Source organism: Amblyomma mixtum, chromosome 3, assembly GCF_055824585.1.
Source record: "Amblyomma mixtum isolate Tamu chromosome 3, ASM5582458v1, whole genome shotgun sequence".
NCBI classification, from domain to species: Eukaryota; Metazoa; Arthropoda; class Arachnida; order Ixodida; family Ixodidae; genus Amblyomma; species Amblyomma mixtum.
The window spans coordinates 218,735,283-218,754,257 of record NC_143014.1 but is presented as its reverse complement, the minus strand read 5'-3'; the positions used below and the strand labels follow the sequence as shown (position 1 = coordinate 218,754,257).

The 18,975-nt window shown below is 45.7% G+C and overlaps 1 protein-coding gene across 1 annotated transcript in view; it reads left to right on the top strand.

Annotated features, from left to right (window-relative positions):
- The window catches only part of LOC149353713 (nose resistant to fluoxetine protein 6-like), a 56,253-nt gene that overhangs the window by 8,926 nt on the left and 28,352 nt on the right, over positions 1-18,975 (top strand). The window contains exons 2-6 of the mRNA XM_089582750.1: positions 1,604-1,815; positions 4,207-4,318; positions 5,240-5,324; positions 6,421-6,512; positions 8,400-8,579. Coding sequence (XP_089438876.1) covers positions 1,604-1,815; positions 4,207-4,318; positions 5,240-5,324; positions 6,421-6,512; positions 8,400-8,579 — 681 coding nt within the window. The remainder of the gene's footprint in view (positions 1-1,603; positions 1,816-4,206; positions 4,319-5,239; positions 5,325-6,420; positions 6,513-8,399; positions 8,580-18,975) is intronic.

Below are 18,975 nucleotides of genomic sequence, written 5' to 3'. Positions count from 1 at the left end.
AAAGTCCACGAGCGGCCGACTGGGACGCGTGAGCGCTCCTGCCAAGTTGCACGGATTTCCTAGCGTGCGCGCGGCCACGACAGCATCATCCTCTTGCGCGAGCCTCTTGTTTTCGACGCATCCTCGCTTGACAAGGACTTCCCCGCCGGTCCAGTGACGCAGGAGGCAATAGTTAGCGCGCTCGCTGACGGTGAGGGCAAGGGTCGCGTTCGTCGAGCTAGCCCCAGTTGCGACCGAAGACGAAGCGCCGGCTCCGCGGCGTTTGTGTGTCGAGGAGAAATTAGCCGCAGCGCTGCGTGAGTGTAACCGCGCCGCGGACGTCCTTGCGCACGTTAGGTGTTGTCAAGGACGAGGAGGCGATTTCTATCGGAGCCCCGCGGCACCGCTAGAAGCTGAGCGAGCGTTCAAAACGGCTCCGTGCGCCTGCCTGCACATGGACGCAAGAGCGTCGGCCGCAGTTAAAAAGCGATCCGAGCTCACGCACGCTGTATGGAAGCGTCGTTTGTCTGCAGGAAAAAGGACCGCCTTGAGTATTCGGGTATATGTGCCAAATTGCGTCGTGTTTGGCCACCAAGCGCGCAATGTTTAATGGTCTCAGGCACTCCGCGTTGCACTGTAAACGTTGCTACACTTAAGCACAGACTTTCTCAGCAACATTTGGGCTGCGGAAATCCTACGCGCACTCGCAGTGTTCGATCCGATATGCACGTTTCCTGTAGTGTAATAGAAACCGCTGTTCTGAATAACAACCAAATTCTCTTTTCGACCTTGCGTTCTTAACTTTGACCAGTTTTCACCGCACTCTTTTTTCTTTATGAACAGATGCCGTCAGAAGTAAATGGAAGGCAATATTAACGAAAAATTTTAATCCTTGCCTCCGAATTCATGCATCCGTTAATACATATATGCAGCCTAATTGTGATTGTGCGAATTACACTTTGCACCAACAAACGTGGACCATTATGCTTTAGATTTAAAGAAATTAAATTTTTTTGACAAAGTTGCCTTCCATTTACTGTTGACGGCGTATGTACATACCTTAATCCGTTCCATGGATTGCTATTTTTATGCAGTCAAGACTAGCGCAGTGTTGCTCCACCTTGCACCGAGATCGGCTTCGTTGCGCAAACTTGTCACGCATAATAGCACTTTGTCAATGGACATTAGCTACACGTTTTGAAACTAGGAAAAGTGTGTAAATACGTTTCATTTCCCTTCCACTGCTGGTAAATATTAGCCAAGAATGTTTTTCGTTCGCGCCTAATGTATAGCTATACTGTGGTCATCGGCGCGACGAAAGTTATCGAAGCTACTTTTAAAAAGAAAAGAAAAAGCGCGAAAGCCTGCTAGAGGATTACTTTATGAGAGCCCGCATTATCGCGACTGGAATTTTCTGCCCTGTTCACTTTGGTTGAGCAAACAAAAGGAGCAATTCGCTCCTGACATTAAAGTGCGAGTTTCTGCAGGATTCTTAGCGGTCAGGTCTTAGTCGAAGATTATTATTTTCTGTACTTGCAAGATGTTCTTAACTTTGCTAAAACATGAGTTTTCCCTGACCGCTGTACTATTTCGTCTCATTGTTTCATTCTTCCCATGCACGCAGTGTTGGATGCGACGGGAAAGTACCCTACGGGACTGCTCCAAGGCTCGCGCTCCGACGTGGGTGCCTACGATGAATGCATCGAGACCGTCGTGCGCGACAGCTTCGGCCACGACCTGTCACATGGCCAATATTGTAATCTGCTGGTATACGTGAAGAACGCCAGCGCCTTTGAGGGAATACTAGAGTCCGTCTTGCCCATCATGCATCCAGTGGTGAGACCTCATGCCATCTGAGGATGATGCACAGAGCATGGAGGAAATAGAGGAGGGCTAGACACGGGATCTTAAAGCTTGTGTTCCCTAACTCACATAATGCGGTTGGGCTAGAGCGACGTGCTGCAGAACCTTGAACTGCATGGCAGCGATGCCCCACGGCGAGGTGGCAGAGCGAGGCGGCAGTGGCGATAAAATTGCGGCTGAAAACGTTATGATGACAGCTCTAAAGAATAGTGCTAATTCCGTGAAAACATCTTCATTCACGTGATACGATGGTAAACTACGTAAGGGCATGCATGACCGGGAGAGCTTCCGATGGCCTGATCCCATATCCGCTACACAGCACCTTCGACTTTCTAAGCAGTGTCCATCGGCAGTCGATGCTTTCTTTAACCAGAGGAAAAGAAACAGCGTTTTGTTAAATACAAAAAACTGTTAAGGTTCACTCTGCACTTCACGAGGTCGGCCTGCCAGCTGAAAGTTTGAGGGCTAAAACGCCCTGCATTTCAGGGAGCGTGCCGCGTCTGAATGTGCGGTTAGTTGCTTGGATGCTGCTCTTCTGTCAGTTGTCTGTGAACGCCACCAGAACGAATTTAAGTCGTTTTAGATAAAACCCGCAATAAGCGAGGAAAAATGCAGCCGGAAGCATCTAGTGTTCATATTGCCAAAAAAAAAGGTAGAAAAGAGAAAGAGGACAGCAATGTCAGGAATATTCTTCATTAGGCTTATTGTTTTCAAATCATTCGAACAGCTTAGTGAGTTTTCTGAATACTTACAAAAATGGGCACTAATGACGGCAAGCAATAATAAACATCAAGAATAGGTGCACAGCGCTCAGCTAAGCGCATGCCAATAAAATTCGAGAATAGTTGAATCTGTTGCCGACACCTAGGCTGCTGCGTGAAGCAACAGCGGAATTATACCTGTTTCTCAGCTCGCTTCTTGGGAATGAACGAAGGCGGTGCACAAGTTGGCTTTGCTTCCTTTGTCACCTGGAGAACTTTTTCGTGACATGCGAGCGCATAGCACTTTGTGCCGTTAAGTCACTATACGCAACGAACGCATCCATTCTAGCACACAAAAGAGAGTTTTAGTATGGCAGGAAATGAGATTAACAAGCATACACGCACCAGCAGGAAAAGAAAAGCATGAAAAGTTATGGCAATACCTATTCGCAACAAAGAAATGTAGTGGCAAACAAACTAGGTCAGCTAATATAGCTACGAGTACAAATAAAAGTTTCTATAGATATCAATAAAGTAAGTGAACACATTGTAAACAAAACAGCGAAAGTGTTCCACGAAGCACACGACGAAAATAAAGATGCGTCTGGAAAACTTGATAATTCGTACTTCAATTTTCGTTTTTTGTGCAGGGATGTGCCTTTTGCTCGAAGCATTGTCGTCTTAAGCCTGTTAACGTGCTTAATTAAATTGCCATTTTTTGTTGTATTACAGAAAGTGAACGCATAGTTTCTCAACTGATTGTATTCATGCTCTCTGCAGTCTCTTTTTATTCGTAATATTATTCTGGTTGTCTCCTAATTGCTGTATTGTCATTGTCGACACCCTTTTCAAGCTATTTTTAACAGCTTTTAGTCTAGGTTCTTGAATGAAAATGACATGCTCACAAAAAATGGGTACTTGAATCAGTTGTACCTGTACGACGGGCTTATTTTTGCACTGTGATTCTCTTATTGCGTACCCAGAGGACAAAGATATGGTTAAGCAAAAATTCCGCTCTAAAGTCGCTTCATTACCTGATATCAAAATTTAAGAGGGATACGTGAATTATTTTGCTTTTTTTGTACTTGAAAGAAAATTCTTTTGTGAGTAATATGGTTGTGAATTCACGTGATTACAGCATGTGCTTTAAGCACATATTCTCGACCTTTCACGGCTGCCGGCAATGCACGATCCGTTACGATTAGCCAAGTTTTTTGTTATCTTTAATTTTGCACACCATTGTCGAGAGCCAGCTGGAACTTCCAAAGTGCAGCAAGTTGTTAATCTGACAACGCATGTAATTTATTGCTGACCTGTTTGCTGCGGTAATTTTTTTCAGCCATTAGAAAACAATTTAAAAAAAGTCATATGAATATATTTGGTTTCCATAAACTAATTTACTTTACTATCTGGCTCTATAAGCTGTTTTCAATAATCACAAGGATGTCATCTGAAATGCTGGAAACCCACCACGGGGAATCTAACACGAATGTCTGAGACTGCGCTATAGCGAATTCTCCGCCGCCTCATTGGCTTCATCAGTTTTCAGAAGGCCACCCGGGTGCCCCAGCGGAGAATATTTTTCACATAACATCCCGATTTCAGGGCACTTCGGTTGCTCAAGACCCCTGATGAATTCGCACCGTGTTATTTTGCCTTTCAGTTGAGGTACTACAAGAAATACTTCACATACAAGGCATTTCCCATCCTTCGACTAGGAATCTGCTTTTTAGACGACTGTAACCGGCAAGACCTGCAAAATATAGCAGATTCAGGTACGTCCTCTGCACAACTGCGACTGCACGGTGCGCGCAGCCTGCGTGTTGTGCGAACTTGCACTCGCGAGTTCGTAGACGGTTTGGGCAGTGCTTCTGAATTAAAGAAAGACGGGGTACTTTTAAAAAAAGGGCGCGTAAGAAAAGGGCGCACATGCGGCGCTGCATGCGGTCGCAACTAGTGACTCAACGCACGCCGATCACTGAAATGTCCCCCACGTTGTGCTGTATCAAGGCCACAGCCGTGGCACGCATTCTGAACACACACAGCTCAGCGTAAGCTTACTCACGTGTCCATCTCGACTATCACGAACGCTGTTGTCACTTGTTAAGATACGGCACTTATGACAGCAAGGTGGCCACAGTCCAACTGTGCATCGAATGAAATAGATAAGCCGTCTAGTCTACCTGCTGCCGTGCTCCTCTGGCGCCTTATTCGCCGTCCATCGCATGGTCAAAGCGAGCCGGCGGCCATGCGATGTTTTCACAGCAAAGTACAGTCGCCTTCATCAGTTTCCTCGCCTTCCTTGTACTTTTACTCTCTCTCACTCAGCTTTGTATTATAAGTCCGGAGTAGTTACACAGCCGTCAGTTTTATGTTTTAAAGTATGGATGTCCGAAAGTAGCCCCTTGAGGAAGTCAACGTTAACATTTGGCGACCGTGTTCGCTAACAACGCAGCAGCTTGAGTAAGCCAGTGATTCCAGAGAGCCTGCGCCATTACAGCACCGATATCCTTTATTTTAAGAGGCATTGTAATGCTCGTCGCCTGCAATGATCGCGAATACACTGCATATGTCGCCACCCTATTTCCAAGTGCCTCTTTGCCTTGCAAAATGGCCGCCTTCGAGATAAAACTTTGGATCCGCGAAAAAAATTCTCGCATTATGCAGCTAAAATGTTCATCATTTTTTTTTCACAGTGAAGCCTCCAATAATAGACATCAAGGTGTCCACCTGTGCTACAGCGGAACCGGAACCATGGAACACAACGCAAACAGCAATTGTGTAAGTCGTTTTTGCATATAATAGGTTTGAGATAAAGAGATCGATGCGCGTGTACGCTTAAATATCTAGATACCAATTTCATGATGCCCTCAAAGCGCTTTCTGACGACTGAAGCCTCTCTCTCTCTCTCTCTCTCACACACACGCGCGCGCGCGCGCACGCGCGCGCACGCACACACCCAGAAGCGCGCTTGAGCACACACTCAAAAGGCGAATACAAGGCATAGAGTGACATATTACCTTGTCAAAGCCAAATAGGCAGTGTTTAGCTTCGATCAATACAACTTTGCATGTACTTCTTCCATGCCAGAAGTACCCACTTAAGCTAACTAGATTTTACTCCGTAAATCAAGCCGCTTACTATAAGCTTTGGTGGCCAGTATAGGTGAGCGGCAGGTCTTCGACATAATCTAGTTTTGCACTTTGTCAGAAAGCTTTGCGCCGCCACAAGGTTTGGTAACATTTATGGTTCGGTTGCTCTTCCAAGAGGTCCTTTTTTCTGTTGAATTGTTAGCGATTTTACATTAATGAACGATTCGCAAATGATGCAGATGAAGCACGGGAGGAAGAGCCTCAAAAATGTCGTTCTACTCAGAGCGGGACCCGAACCTTGCTGGCTGAGAGATGCTGAAAGATGCAGCCTAATTAAAGTCCGTAGTTGCAGGCTAAAATTTGAAATCCTATTCAGCTACTCCTATAGGATTAAAAGTTATTTCAACCTGCTCATACAACATGTCTAAAATGGAAAGAACTACTTGCAGGGTGTTTATGCAGTTCTGTGCATTCAAGACTACATGCAGGTTAGCGCTGCTCTTTCAAACGTGCTTTGCATGATGCACATTACGCCGTCCATTAATCGCCACTCTGAAGCGTTCACTACAATCAGCGTTCATAAAAGAACTATAAGACATTTTTCGTCCCACAGCAAAACTACATAATTGCATAAAAGCTTCTGAAGAGCTCATTTTTCTCAACGAGTCTCTAAGGCAGAGGGAAAAAAATACGGAGCTTTGTACATATTACAATCATAAAACGCTTAGCGATAACCATGATACACTCCAACTGTGTCTTATAATACTCCGCGGTTCGGCACGCAGAATATTTCTAGGCTTCCTTGTCGTCGCCATCGCAGCTGCCACCTGGATCGACCTCTTCATGCCAGCTAAGCCGAGATGTGCCGAAGAACGGAGTATGTGGATGACGTTTTCATTTCATTCTTGCCGCACAACGCGACTTACATGCCACTGAATCATCTGAATTTCCCCAGTTTGATGTCAGCCGCTTACTTCAGCATCGGCGGCCGATGCTTAATACACACGCCTGGCCAAAAAACGTTGGAGTTAAGCAGTCTCAAAGCCCGAAGAGAGAGTAGAAATTGCTTTGAAAATCCTTAGCGAAGCTTCCCTTTCAAGAAGCCCTCCGCACCATAAGTCAAACATGCTGTTTGTCGTCGCAGGTGTCTGCACTCTTCTCTAGGCATTGTTAGCTTAATAGATGGTGCAAGGACAGAGACAACGCACAAAGTCCAGCTTTGTACTCAGTCTGATGACGTGCTACTGTAGTGGTTTCTTTTTAACGCTTTTATTGACACGCTCGCGAATAAGCCCATATCTTACTTTAGGGAAGAAGTCTCAAATGGTATCTCTTAAAAAGCAGAAGCCGTTGCATGCTGGATGGAGAAACAGTAATGGGCGTCTAGCGATGCATATCCGAACCCTGTTAGAAGCCAGCGTTTAGCGTCGAGGTCAAGAAAAAGTGCCTGAGAGTGCTTGTACGGAGGCGAAATTTAATACCCAATAAAACGTGACTGATCGAGAACGTTTCAGTATAGAATAACGTTTTATGCTGGAAATGTGGAGAAATTTCACTAAAATACGCACTTTGCACACGAAATCCTGCACACGGCCAGTCCTCGGGAGCGCAGGGGGGAGCGTGGACATTGGCGTTTTTAGGCGAGTAGGACTCATGTACCTGGTAGCGTGACGCGCATCTGAGCACGACTTTGTGAGTCAGCTGCGCCACAAATCGCCCAAGAATAGCGCACCAATCACACGATGACGCAGTATAATCACTTGTACCTCTACAAATTTAATATTACAATACTGAGACTCCTTCTATTTTTTGAAAATGAACGCCGTTTCTTTCTCCCAATATTGCCGTTCCATAAACATTATTCTTTTTATATGCTATTGTAAAACGCTACCGTGACGTGCAAGTATTGCATGCTTCTGGAACAGTCTAAACTGACGCACACGCTTTATTGCGTACGTCGAATTAGTCGTGCTTAAAAATGAAATCGCGCAGTAGTAGTTTCCTTGCAGCAAAGCAACTATGAGCAATTTCGGAATGGTTTAATTGGAGCCAAACAACACCATGAAATATACAACTGCACGTGTTTTGTGGAATATTTAGTACTACACTGGGCGTGGTGCGTAGGACCTGACCGTGTGCCTTCCAGACAGTTTAGATCCTGAAAGATTAGAGGGAGGTACTAAGAGAAAAAAAACGGCAGTATCGGCGATGGATGTCACATGCTCTTTCCCTTGGTTGCATCTGTGGTAATTTAAAATCAAGGAAAACCTTCTTAGCAGCGAACATGCAGTTACGAGAATCGGCTGCGCTCTGGAAGCACCAATTTTGTGTTTGGTAGTACTAAGGTACGAAACATTTGAAGTGTTAGGTTCAAGAGATAGATGAGCCTGAGCCTAGTGTCCAAGACATTTATTCACAAGTTGCCTGAGATATTAATTGGGAGTAAAGCCGAGAAAATAAGGCAAATTAAAGGATAAATATGCTAGGAAATGCACCTTTATAAAAAAAATCACATCGCTGTACTTGCAGCGAGAGAAATTGTTTGAGAAAAATTCAGAAACTAATTTGACCGGTGGCAGCGTCAAGCATACACAGACGGCGGCTCACGTTAACATACTCTGCCTCGCGGACATGTAATTCTGTACTGGCCAAAAGATGTCACCTGTAATGACCGTGCAAGAATCTCTGTATTGAAAAGGCAAAATTATCTTAGGTTAATCTGATCCATCTTTCTAAGAAAACTGACTCCATACTTACTTCCTAGGTGCACTGGTCGAGATTTTGTCGTCGTTCTCAGCAGTGGCAAACACGCGCGCGCTGCTGAGGGTAGCCAAGAAGACAGATGCCGATCGCTACGCCCTGCAGTTTGTGCACGGCATCCGACTGTTCGCCCTGGGACACGTTGTTCTCGGCCACTGCTATCTGGCAGTGTCGGACAACTGGGGTAAGTGTGCTTCATGCCATGTTTTCTCCACGTCCGCACTTTTCTTTCATGACTTCTTGTTCTCACTTTACGAGTTCATGTACAGAATGTCCTGCGGAAAGCTAAAGTATGAAATTTAGGTGTATTCAATACACGAGGGTATTTCTACTTGAAATTACTATCTCTCTAAGCCGTAATAACCGCAAATATTGTAGAGGGGCCCGGCAGTTACGCTAAATCTTTACTTGGCGTCCTCTTTGTATCACGGCGCCTCGCTCGCGCCACGTCAAATGGTACTGATGCACAATCGCAGTTTTAATTCTCTGTCCTCCCCAAAAATGTAAGCGGGACAGACGCTAACTGTTGCGCAGACGCTTTGAGCTGGAGTTTGGTGGTGTCAATCTCCATCTCTGTATTGGTCATTTATCAGCAGAAAGTGGCCACCTGTTTTTTTCGTGTGTGTGTGCCTACCGAAAGGCTTTTCAAGCCTAGGTCCATTATCAGGTGCGCTCAAGTCCACGAGCAATTTCTTCTGCTTTTGCTAGACGACCTACTATGCACACTCGCCGTCAAAAGTAAATGGAATGCAACTTTGTCAAAAAACATTAATTTCTTTACATCTAAAGCATAATGGTCCATGTTTGTCGGTGCAGAGTGTAATTCGCACAATCACAATTGGGCCGCACTTATGTATTCAAGCATGCATGAATTGGGGGGGGGGGGGGAGGGGACAATGATTAAATTTTTTTGTTAATATTGCCTTCCATTTACTTTTGACGGCACCTGTACACTATGATCGTCGCCTCAAAGCGGTCACAATAGGGACTCTCCCTTTGAGGGAAAATGCCTTTTGTGGCGCGTGCTACGCAGGTGCTTTTGACAGCCAGTATGCAGCGCGGCGCCTACTAGAGGCGGAAACAATTTCTGGTAGACTGCTTTGACTTTTCCTGAATTCCCTAATTGGAATAAATTAGGAAGCTTTGTTCTCTTCTTCAATGCAGTCATTGACTCCTGTCGATGTTCGCTCTCATTTTTCTATTCGCTTGGGTGTCTGCGTACTTGGTGAACGCGCTCAAGCAGCGTTAAGGTGGGGAAGGTCCCCCACAGAAGCTTTTTCTGTGGGGAACCTGAAAGGGATGCTTAATAGGCTAAGTTTCTCGTTACGGCTACTATGAACAGAAGACCCACGCGACAGGATAAAACTGGAGGGGTTAGGGGCGGGGGAGGGGGCAACTAACAACTGACTGATTTCGACACCGAATGCTTATTATTACATGTTTTGCGACACCGTTTTCTAGAACAAAAATATGCTGGCTACCGTGATATATTTATTAACTTGCTTGGATGAACTAGATTAAAGAATAAAGTTGGGCTAGTCCGTGTTTTGGTCCACAGACTCTGACATACAGGGTCTGTTCTGAAAAAAGTAGGACTGGTTTTTTCCTGGGCGAATGGGCGGACGAGAGATGGTCTGCGCGTGCAGGATCGTTGAAAGGGGATATTGGGAATGCTGGGGAAAATCGGCAATCTGCTCTCGGCCGTTGATGAGAGGAGGTCGCTTGTACTGTGAACCCCTGTAGAAACGTCTCGTCACGCAGAATCATCGAGCGTTTACTGGATCAGCGATACGCAATTAAATTTTGAGTAAATATTGGTAAAACGGGCAAAGAGACTCACAACATGACTAAGGAGGCCTACGGTGAGGCTTTCATGGGTAGATCAGGTCTTTTTTGAGTGGCACAAGCTGTTCCGAGAAGGTAAGGAAAGAGTGGAGGAAGACGACCGCTCAAGACGCCCTTCGACCAGCAAGAACAACGAAAATGTGTAGCGAGTGAAACGTTTACTTAACAGTGATCGTAGAATGAGTATCAGAATGATGGCTGATGACTTGAGCATTCCTCAAACCCAAGTTTTTGAGATCGTGATAGAAAACTTATCCATGAGGAAAGCGTGCGCGAAGTTGGTGCCGGGAGTGTTGTCAGAGGAGGAAAAGGCCAACCGGTAGGATCTTCTTCATGATGTGAACGCGGACCCCGATTTTTTGCCCAGCACAAGGCGGCAACGCTGCCTCAGCCCCCCTACAGCCTCGACTTGGCCCCGCCAGACTTTTTTCTATTCCCGAGAATAAAATCGAGGCTCGAGGGGAAACATCACGGATCGGTACAGGTGGTTAAACAGGCCGTGACGAGGGAGCTAAACAGCATTCCGGTCCAGGCGTTCCTGGAGGCGTACGAAAACTGTGAAACTCATTGGCAGCAGCGTGTAGGTGCGGAAGAGTGCTACCTTGAAAAATTGTAATCGTTTGTACTATTCTCTTGAATATGTTTTTGTTAAAAAAATGAGTCCTACTGCTTTCAGAACAGACCATGTATTACTAGCGTTAAAAACACACAAAACCCGCCGCGGTGGCTCAGTGGTAAGGCGCTCGTCTACCGAGCCGGAGTACCCGGGTTCGAACCCGACCGCGGCGGCCGCATTTCGATGGAGGCGAAACGCAAGAGGCGCCCGTGTGCTGTGCGATGTCAGTGCACGTTAAAGATCCGCAGGTGGTCTAAATTATTCCGGAGACCTCTACTACGGCACATGTTTCTCTCGTTCTTCTTTCACTCCCACCTTCCTCCCTTCCCTTACGGCGCGGTTCAGGTGTCCGCCGATATATGCGAGACAGATATTGTGCCATTTCCTTTCCTCAAAAACCAATTTACCAATTTACAGCGAGCAGAAACACAGACGACAGACGCTCTGTCCTGTGTGTTTCTGCTCGCTGTCCTTAGTGCGTTTTTAACGTTAGTAATATCTTAGTCTGTGGATGAACCAGATATCATACTCTGTCAGCGCTATATCAATAGCCCACCGAACTTAGTCCTTTCGTAGGCGCCAATAGATATTTGTAAATACACTTTATTTCCCCAGTCTACAGAAGTCAGGAACACACTGGACGGGTCACTTCCTGCATTACGGCAGGCTCAATTTGTTAATCAACTGCTGCATCATGTATTTTCAGTTTTTTCTTACTGTTACTATTATTATTATCATTATTATTCTTTTGCGCGTAATGATTGTTGTGATTTCATTATTTGTATATGTGCGCACTCCTTTAATGTCTTTCATTGAAGACAGGCAAGACATTAGTGTATGTAAATAAATCAGATCAGCGGGCTGCTTGTGCAGTCATTCTTTTTTAGCAGCAGTGCAAAAGCCCGGACATATCCGCTTCTTATAGATACTGGTTGACCGGTCCATTTCTGCTCAGTTCACATCCGGGGATGGCGAGAATAAGGCATGGACAAAGGTGCAACAGACATGGACAAGGGGCAATAAACAAGGACGGGTGGTCCTCCTTGTGGATCGTACCTTCATTCATGTCCGTCTTCCGGCCCTGCTTTTTCTCCCTACTACACGGGCAAGCAGTTCGTATGTGCATCTTTATGCGAGTGCCTGCCGTACTACTTCGGTTGATAATATGTTGGCATGCAATCCGATGTTCCCGTTGTCTTTCACTATGTCCACGCCCCATCTGGCCAACTTATGTACGACGAAGCGTTGGAGGGACGCTGTACAGCACTGTATTAAAAATAAAACGACGGGAACGTCGGAGGGCATGCCAACAGATGGCCATCCAATGCAGTACGGTAGACCATTGCAAAACACGTAAGTGCAAGCCTCAGTTTTCGCTGATGATTGGTGCTGGTCTGAGCAAGAGCAATTCGTTAGCGTGTGCGAGAAAAGAAAAAAAATAAATGATGCCCTGAGTGCACCACCCATGGCACAATGGGCTCGCGCAACAGATGGAAACAGCACAGGAATCTGGAGGCTCACACAGTCCCATTTTCACAATGGCGACTGTGTGAGCACCCGATCGATATCGCTGACCGAGCATGATATGAAAGACTGAAAGCAGGAAGTTTTCCAGTGTCCTCAAGCGCAACCATAACAAAAGAAGTGTTGAGACAATAGCTAGCGCAGCGCTCCTCTTGCTTTCTTTCGTGTGTGGTGTCTACCGCGAGAAGCTGTTTGGCGTGGGAGTGGTCGCAATCTAACAACGAAGCTTCGTGGACCGTTCGACGCCGTTTCCCAAGACCGCACTTGATAGTTCGTATCATTGAATGCTAGGAACGCTTGCAAACCTCCGGCCCCGTGGCTTAAGGTAAGAATGACTTTCGAAGCTGATGGTTGGGCTGGGAGGAATAACTTTAATGTCCAACAGATATAGGTAGGGCTTTAGCCCTCCCGCCTAGAGTACGGCTAGGAGTCCTTGGATCCCGGCGGCGCTTTCGGCCAGTAAAAAGTCTTCAGCGTTTCAGGCACGTCCATAAAACTCACCGAAAAAAAGGTGTAATGTATAACATTAAAAGCAAATAAAAGGGTGCTCGTCAGTGGTGGGTAGAGTGTAAAACTTCCGCTTTTATTGTCAGTACCCCTTATTGAGTATCACGAACGAAAGCTTTAAAACCAATTATATGACGCAATCACTTCCATGGCACTATACGCGATCGTTCGTCCATAGCATAAAACAAGACACAAGAGGAGAAGATAAGCAGCGTCTTGTTTCTGCTAGTATTTTTTTTTTAAGTTTGACAACTACTTCTCAGGCGACAGAACTATGTTGTGGCCTCGGAGCACTCGGCCAAAGTGTCAAACGTCCTTCTTTTCGCAGCTTATTTCGAAGCACCGCGTGCACAAAATGCAATAACCCTACAGCGCAAGCGACAGTCGTTAAATGATGGATAATCTCTCGCGTCTCACACACGAGGGTTTTAAAGCAGCAGCCTAGTCCATATTACATGTAGAGCTGGTTCATAGCGGCCGCGTACCCTTGCAGCCAAACGTGCCCCAGTCGTATCTATCAATAATTCATTGGCACTCTTGTGAAACTATTGTAATAAGATGAAGCAAAGGATGCTTGCGATTTTATGAACGCTCCTTCAAGCGTCTTTTTCTAGGCCTCCTTCATTTCGATCTAAACTAAAGCAACTCCACTGGCATAACTAGCGCGTTAATGAGACGGGTCAAATACGCAAGCTGAAGAAAAAAAAAACGGAAGGCCTGCAAGGGAAAGCATAGGATCTATTAGAGCGCGCCCCTTCAGCGTCTTTTATCGGCGGGTACGCTCGATACGAAACTCGAATGGAAACTAGACCGAAGTAGAGCGGAATAAAAAAGGTGCGTATGCCTTGCGTGACGACGTCGCAGGTTTCGCAACGCTCCGCGATTCGGCAGGAAACGCTCGTGCGCTGCGCGACATCCCTGGGACCGGCCCGTCTCCTTTCGCAAAGCCGTGGAAATAACGCAAGCCATTGCGCAACAAGAACGCCAAACCTGCTGCTGCTTTAACTCTTCATCTAGGCTCGCTCGACGACAAGCTCGGGCGTCCTTCTCCCCATCTTGATCCTTGCAGCCGCCGCGAACAGACGATAGCAGCGTCGCGATAGCGGAGCATGGCCTCTCTGGCCTCAGACGCCATGGCCTTTACTTTCTTCCGACCGGCGGCACCGTCCCTACGTTTGTCGTCGATCATGCGACCCAGCATGCCTAAGCCTCGTCTTCCTACACTGGCAGTATGACTGCCGGTAACTACCGCTATCTTTCACGCCAGCGGTTAAGCCACAAACTCTTGAAGTGGAGCTCTTACAAGGTGCACGTTGCGTCACAAATGCAGACGCTAGCTGCGCGGCAAGCCGAACTATCACTGATAACCGCTTGTGCTAGTATTTCTCGAATAATCCCCAGAGCTTGGAGTAAGGTGAGCAAAGTTCTGAGTAGAATTTGGAGACAATGTGCGCTGAGGGGTGTCCGACAACACCTGATGTATACTGAATTTCCACGAGATGATTTATGTCCACGAAATGTCGATCAGGATCACCGCAATATTTTGCTTCCCTTTCTTTTTTGCCTTAAGAAAGAATCGGGAACAGGGCTGATAACAAAAAAAAAAACAAAACTAATAGGCTTGTGCTTTCATTCTAGCTTCACATTTTTATTTTTATTCCATTCTTTTTTTTTTCCTTTTTGTTCTATTACCCTAAACACCTCTTTCGTGGTGCTATGCCGGGAGTGGGGTTACATATACACGGTGTTTCACGTAACATGAACCAAAGATTTAAAAAAGTGGCTCACCGGAGCTGGGCGAAACCAACGACATATTGTTTCCTGTCGTGTGGCGCTCCTCAGAGTATTTTTTTAAATTCCGCTTAATTAGTTCATTAGCTCAGATTTATTATGCAAATTTGCTATGGTTCACATCAGGGTCATGTGCCTTCCCTTAAGTTGTAGAGGAGGTAAAAAAGACCGTATCCAGTTTTTTGCACCATCGTATCTCCTACGTGGTCCTTTTTTCCAGCGTTTAAACAAAGCCCGCGAAATATGAAAAAAAAAAACCACGTGACTTCGCTCATGCGCTACCATATTCCAGCGCTCCCAACCGCGTTTTGAACGAACTAAACGCGCGCGTTGATCGTGCCCAAGTGAGCGGGCGCCGCTCAATTCGACGGACTGCAAAATGAAAAAATATAAAAACTAGGCTACCTTGAAGTACGCGACCCCACTGTTTTCCCTTCATTTTTTATTTTGCCTATGCGATGGTTCAGTAGAAGCTCCGTCTGAATTGGCTGTCGGTGGCCTGCTTATCACTTATCGCAGATCCCGGCGCGAGCTTTCCATGTTCAAGAAGAATATGCTGGCGCACTTTGACGACTATACTGAGAGCGGCCTCGGCCGCTAACTTCGAGACGGTGAGCGCGCAAGCTTCGTTTACTCAGGGCGCGCTTGGCAGCGCTACAATACGGTAGCGCAAGAACGCAATCACGTGGGTTTTTTCATATTTCGCGGGCTTTCTTTAAATGCTGGAAAAAAGCACCACGTAAAATATATGTTGCTACAAACAACTGGATCGGTTGTTTCGTAACCCCCTCCAGAGCTTAATTAAACACACGCGACCCTAAAGTGAATATTAAAAATTTTGTGCAACTAATACTTAACTAATAAAGCAGAATTTAAAAAAAATACTCTGAAGAGCGCGACATGACGGGAAACAATATGCATTTGGTTTCAAGAACCTCCGGGGGGCCACTTTTTTTTAATCCTTGGTTCAAGTTACTTGAAACACCCTGTAGTAGATGTATACAAGCTTTGCACATGAAATGTCATCGTCGTCGCAAACGCCGATGGCAGCAAACGCGAGGAAGGCCGTTCCAATCGATAACTGTAGCAAAAGCAAAAGTAGCGTTGTCAGTAAGTCGCTGAGCAATAGGACTAAGATGTGCAGCGCTGTTGGATATGGGTGACGCTGGGGTTGTGTACAGACATTTTCAGTAAGGGCTCCCTGTGCTTCGCCACATTGTTTGCTGGTTTGTTGTTTGCACCGCGGGCTAGTGCGGTGGAAACCGCAGCGGAACCGGTTTGCAACAGTCCGGAGAGGAGGCATTTCGACATCGTCTTCGTCCGATGGAAACGTCTATAGGGGATTATTGAGCCAACTATGAAATACCTGATGAAATAGGCAAGGCTAACAATGCGACGACGAGCACCAATATTCGAAAGTTTGGAGTTCATTTTTATTGGTGCTACACTTCTGGTAAAGCAGCAGTCAGAATTATATATAATAAGGCGTGATCAAAAGTTTCAAGTGCGCTAGCTAGATAAGTTTGATGCAAGTGTTAGATTGGAGATGCACAGTCTAGCCTCGACCAGATGAGTGATTTATATACTAATTTTAGATGTCATCGCTCACGTCGTAGGCGGTATTTCAGAAATCCAAGAAATTGTGAGATGACGTTCGTCATATGAGTACGCAAGAAAAAATCACAGCTTAAGTTTACGCCAGGTTATTTACGAGATTGTTCAACATCGGAGGTGATGACAGTGCAGTTCAATAGGAAGGGCTGTTGGCGACGGCTCTGTTAGATAGTTTCCATTTGTTGTTGGCGTTCTGTTTCATCAACCACAGGTCATAAAACTTCTGGACGTGATCATTTTGAAGATGTACAGGGTCAGTCACACTTAGAAGGAACACAGCCACTCGTGGCCACGTACCTGTGGAGTGCCATTGCATTTAACCCGCTCATGAATCAATGCAGATTGGCGCACGGTAAGACGGACCTCGACGTGGTGCTTCGTGTCATCTGTAGAGATGTAAAATTTCAAGAAATTTTGAATGGCGTGAAAAAAACCGTTTTTTTCAGGGTTTTTTTCATGAAAAATTGGAAATTTTGCAAAACATGACATAAACAGATTTATTTGCAATACCACAACAATCAATAATAATGCTCCGAAGTTCAGTCGAATATGTAGTTATAGATGTCATATTGTGAAACGAACTTCTTGTTCTATTGCGCCGAGAAAATAAGTAATGATTTGCACTTCATGCGAATATGGAGGTATAAATATCATATTTGTGGAATATGACAGAAGCCAACAGCCACGGAAACCAAGGGGCATAGGGGATTTTTTTTATTTATTTATTTAGTTTGTGGTGTTGATCAATTTAGAATATTACACAATATGTTATCGCTTAAAGATAATTGATTAGAAAAGCAGAAGAAAAAACAACCACATGCCGCCGGTGGGATCCGAACCCACGACCTCCGAATTACGCGTCCGGTGCTCTACATCTGAGCTACGGCGACGGCTGTCAATTCTTCTGCTTTCGGGGGTATTTATGTTTACAAGTAACCTAACCTTGAGAGTGTTCATCAGCGCCACCCACGTTCATAAGCGGCAGACGTAGAACGTCCTGAGTTACCGCAGGTGTGACGTAGAACGTCATCGAACGGAGAGGGTGGAAGCTGCGTGAGAACCCTCTTATGCTTCCTATGACGTCAAGGCTGCCAGAATCGAGGCCCTCGCTAAGCAATTAAGCAAACAAGGGAAGGGGAATGAGGGGCTCGTTATAAATATGACAGAAGCCAACAGCCACAAAAACCAAGGGGCATAGGGGATTTTTTTTTTAATTTATTTATTTAGTTTGTGGTGTTGATCAATTTAGAATATTACACAATATGTTATCGCTTAAAGATAATTGATTAGAAAAGCAGAAGAAAAAACAACCACATGCCGCCGGTGGGATCCGAACCCACGACCTCCGAATTACGCGTCCGGTACGCACCGGACGCGTAATTCGGAGGTCGTGGGTTCGGATCCCACCGGCGGCATGTGGTTGTTTTTTCTTCTGCTTTTCTAATCAATTATCTTTAAGCGATAACATATTGTGTAATATTCTAAATTGATCAACACCACAAACTAAATAAATAAATTTAAAAAAAAATCCCCTATGCCCCTTGGTTTCTGTGGCTGTTGGCTTCTGTCATATTTATAACGAGCCCCTCATTCCCCTTCCCTTGTTTGCATATTTGTGGAATGAACTTCTTGTTCTATTGCACCGAGAAAAGGAACATGAAAACTTATCTATAAGTCACTCCATATGGGACTCAGAGTCACTGTCGCTGGATGCGGCACTACGCGCAGCAGCATGGATTGAAGCTGTGTCCACAGCTAGGTTCGACTGCACATACACAAGCTTTCGAACGCGTTCCCCTGAAAGCCTGTTGCGAATCCTTGTATGGACGTTTCTGAAACGTAACCAGTTTGTTCGCAGCTGGCGGATGATGGTGGTATCTGCAGCAGTCGGCAAGCCAGACGGGTTAGCGACTGGTTGGGGTAAAGGCCTTGCCACCAGGTAGATGGGGTCACGTGCTTCGCTGAAGACCCCTGTCCTGTACCAAATTCCTGCGGATGTTCTGTACTCTGCTATGTTGGAAATCAAGAAGCAAGGCTTGTATTTGGCTAAAACCGCTTACATGCACAGCAGCTTATGTTATTTATGCCGTGTGTGTAGTGCTGTAGAATTTGCAGCCGTTTTGTTCTACTTCAGCCGTGAGTTCAAGTATTAGTGTGTTTTTATGTCAAGCCTGGATCTTATATGTGACCTTGCCTTCAACCCGCGTACTCGTAGCACGAACGTTTTAAAAAACACTACCTGGCACCGGCGATGACGACTGCCCTCCAATCGTTCAATGATGCACGCTGTAATTGTTTTCAAAGCAAAAACTAAAACCTAAACTAAAAGCAAGCAATCGTAAAACCTTGAAATTGCATTGTGAAATTTTCAATGTTTTTTCTATTTTCCCTCGTCTAAAAAAAAACGAAAAAAACCGGTTTTTTTCCAAAATTGCAGTGTTTTTTTCAGGCCTTCACATCTCTAGTCATCTGCCCCTTGCACGGGTTTGCCACCGGCTTGGTAGCAATAGTGCTCCGCGTGTGCGCAGCCACGTGTTCTCTCTAAGTGTGATTGACCCTGTAAATTTGCACAACCACGTGTCGAAACGACGCTGTACAGCACTTTCCGCTCAGATTTTGCAAACTCGAATTAATAATAAAAGGACGAGAACGCCAGAACGCCTGATAACAGATGACCGCTCCA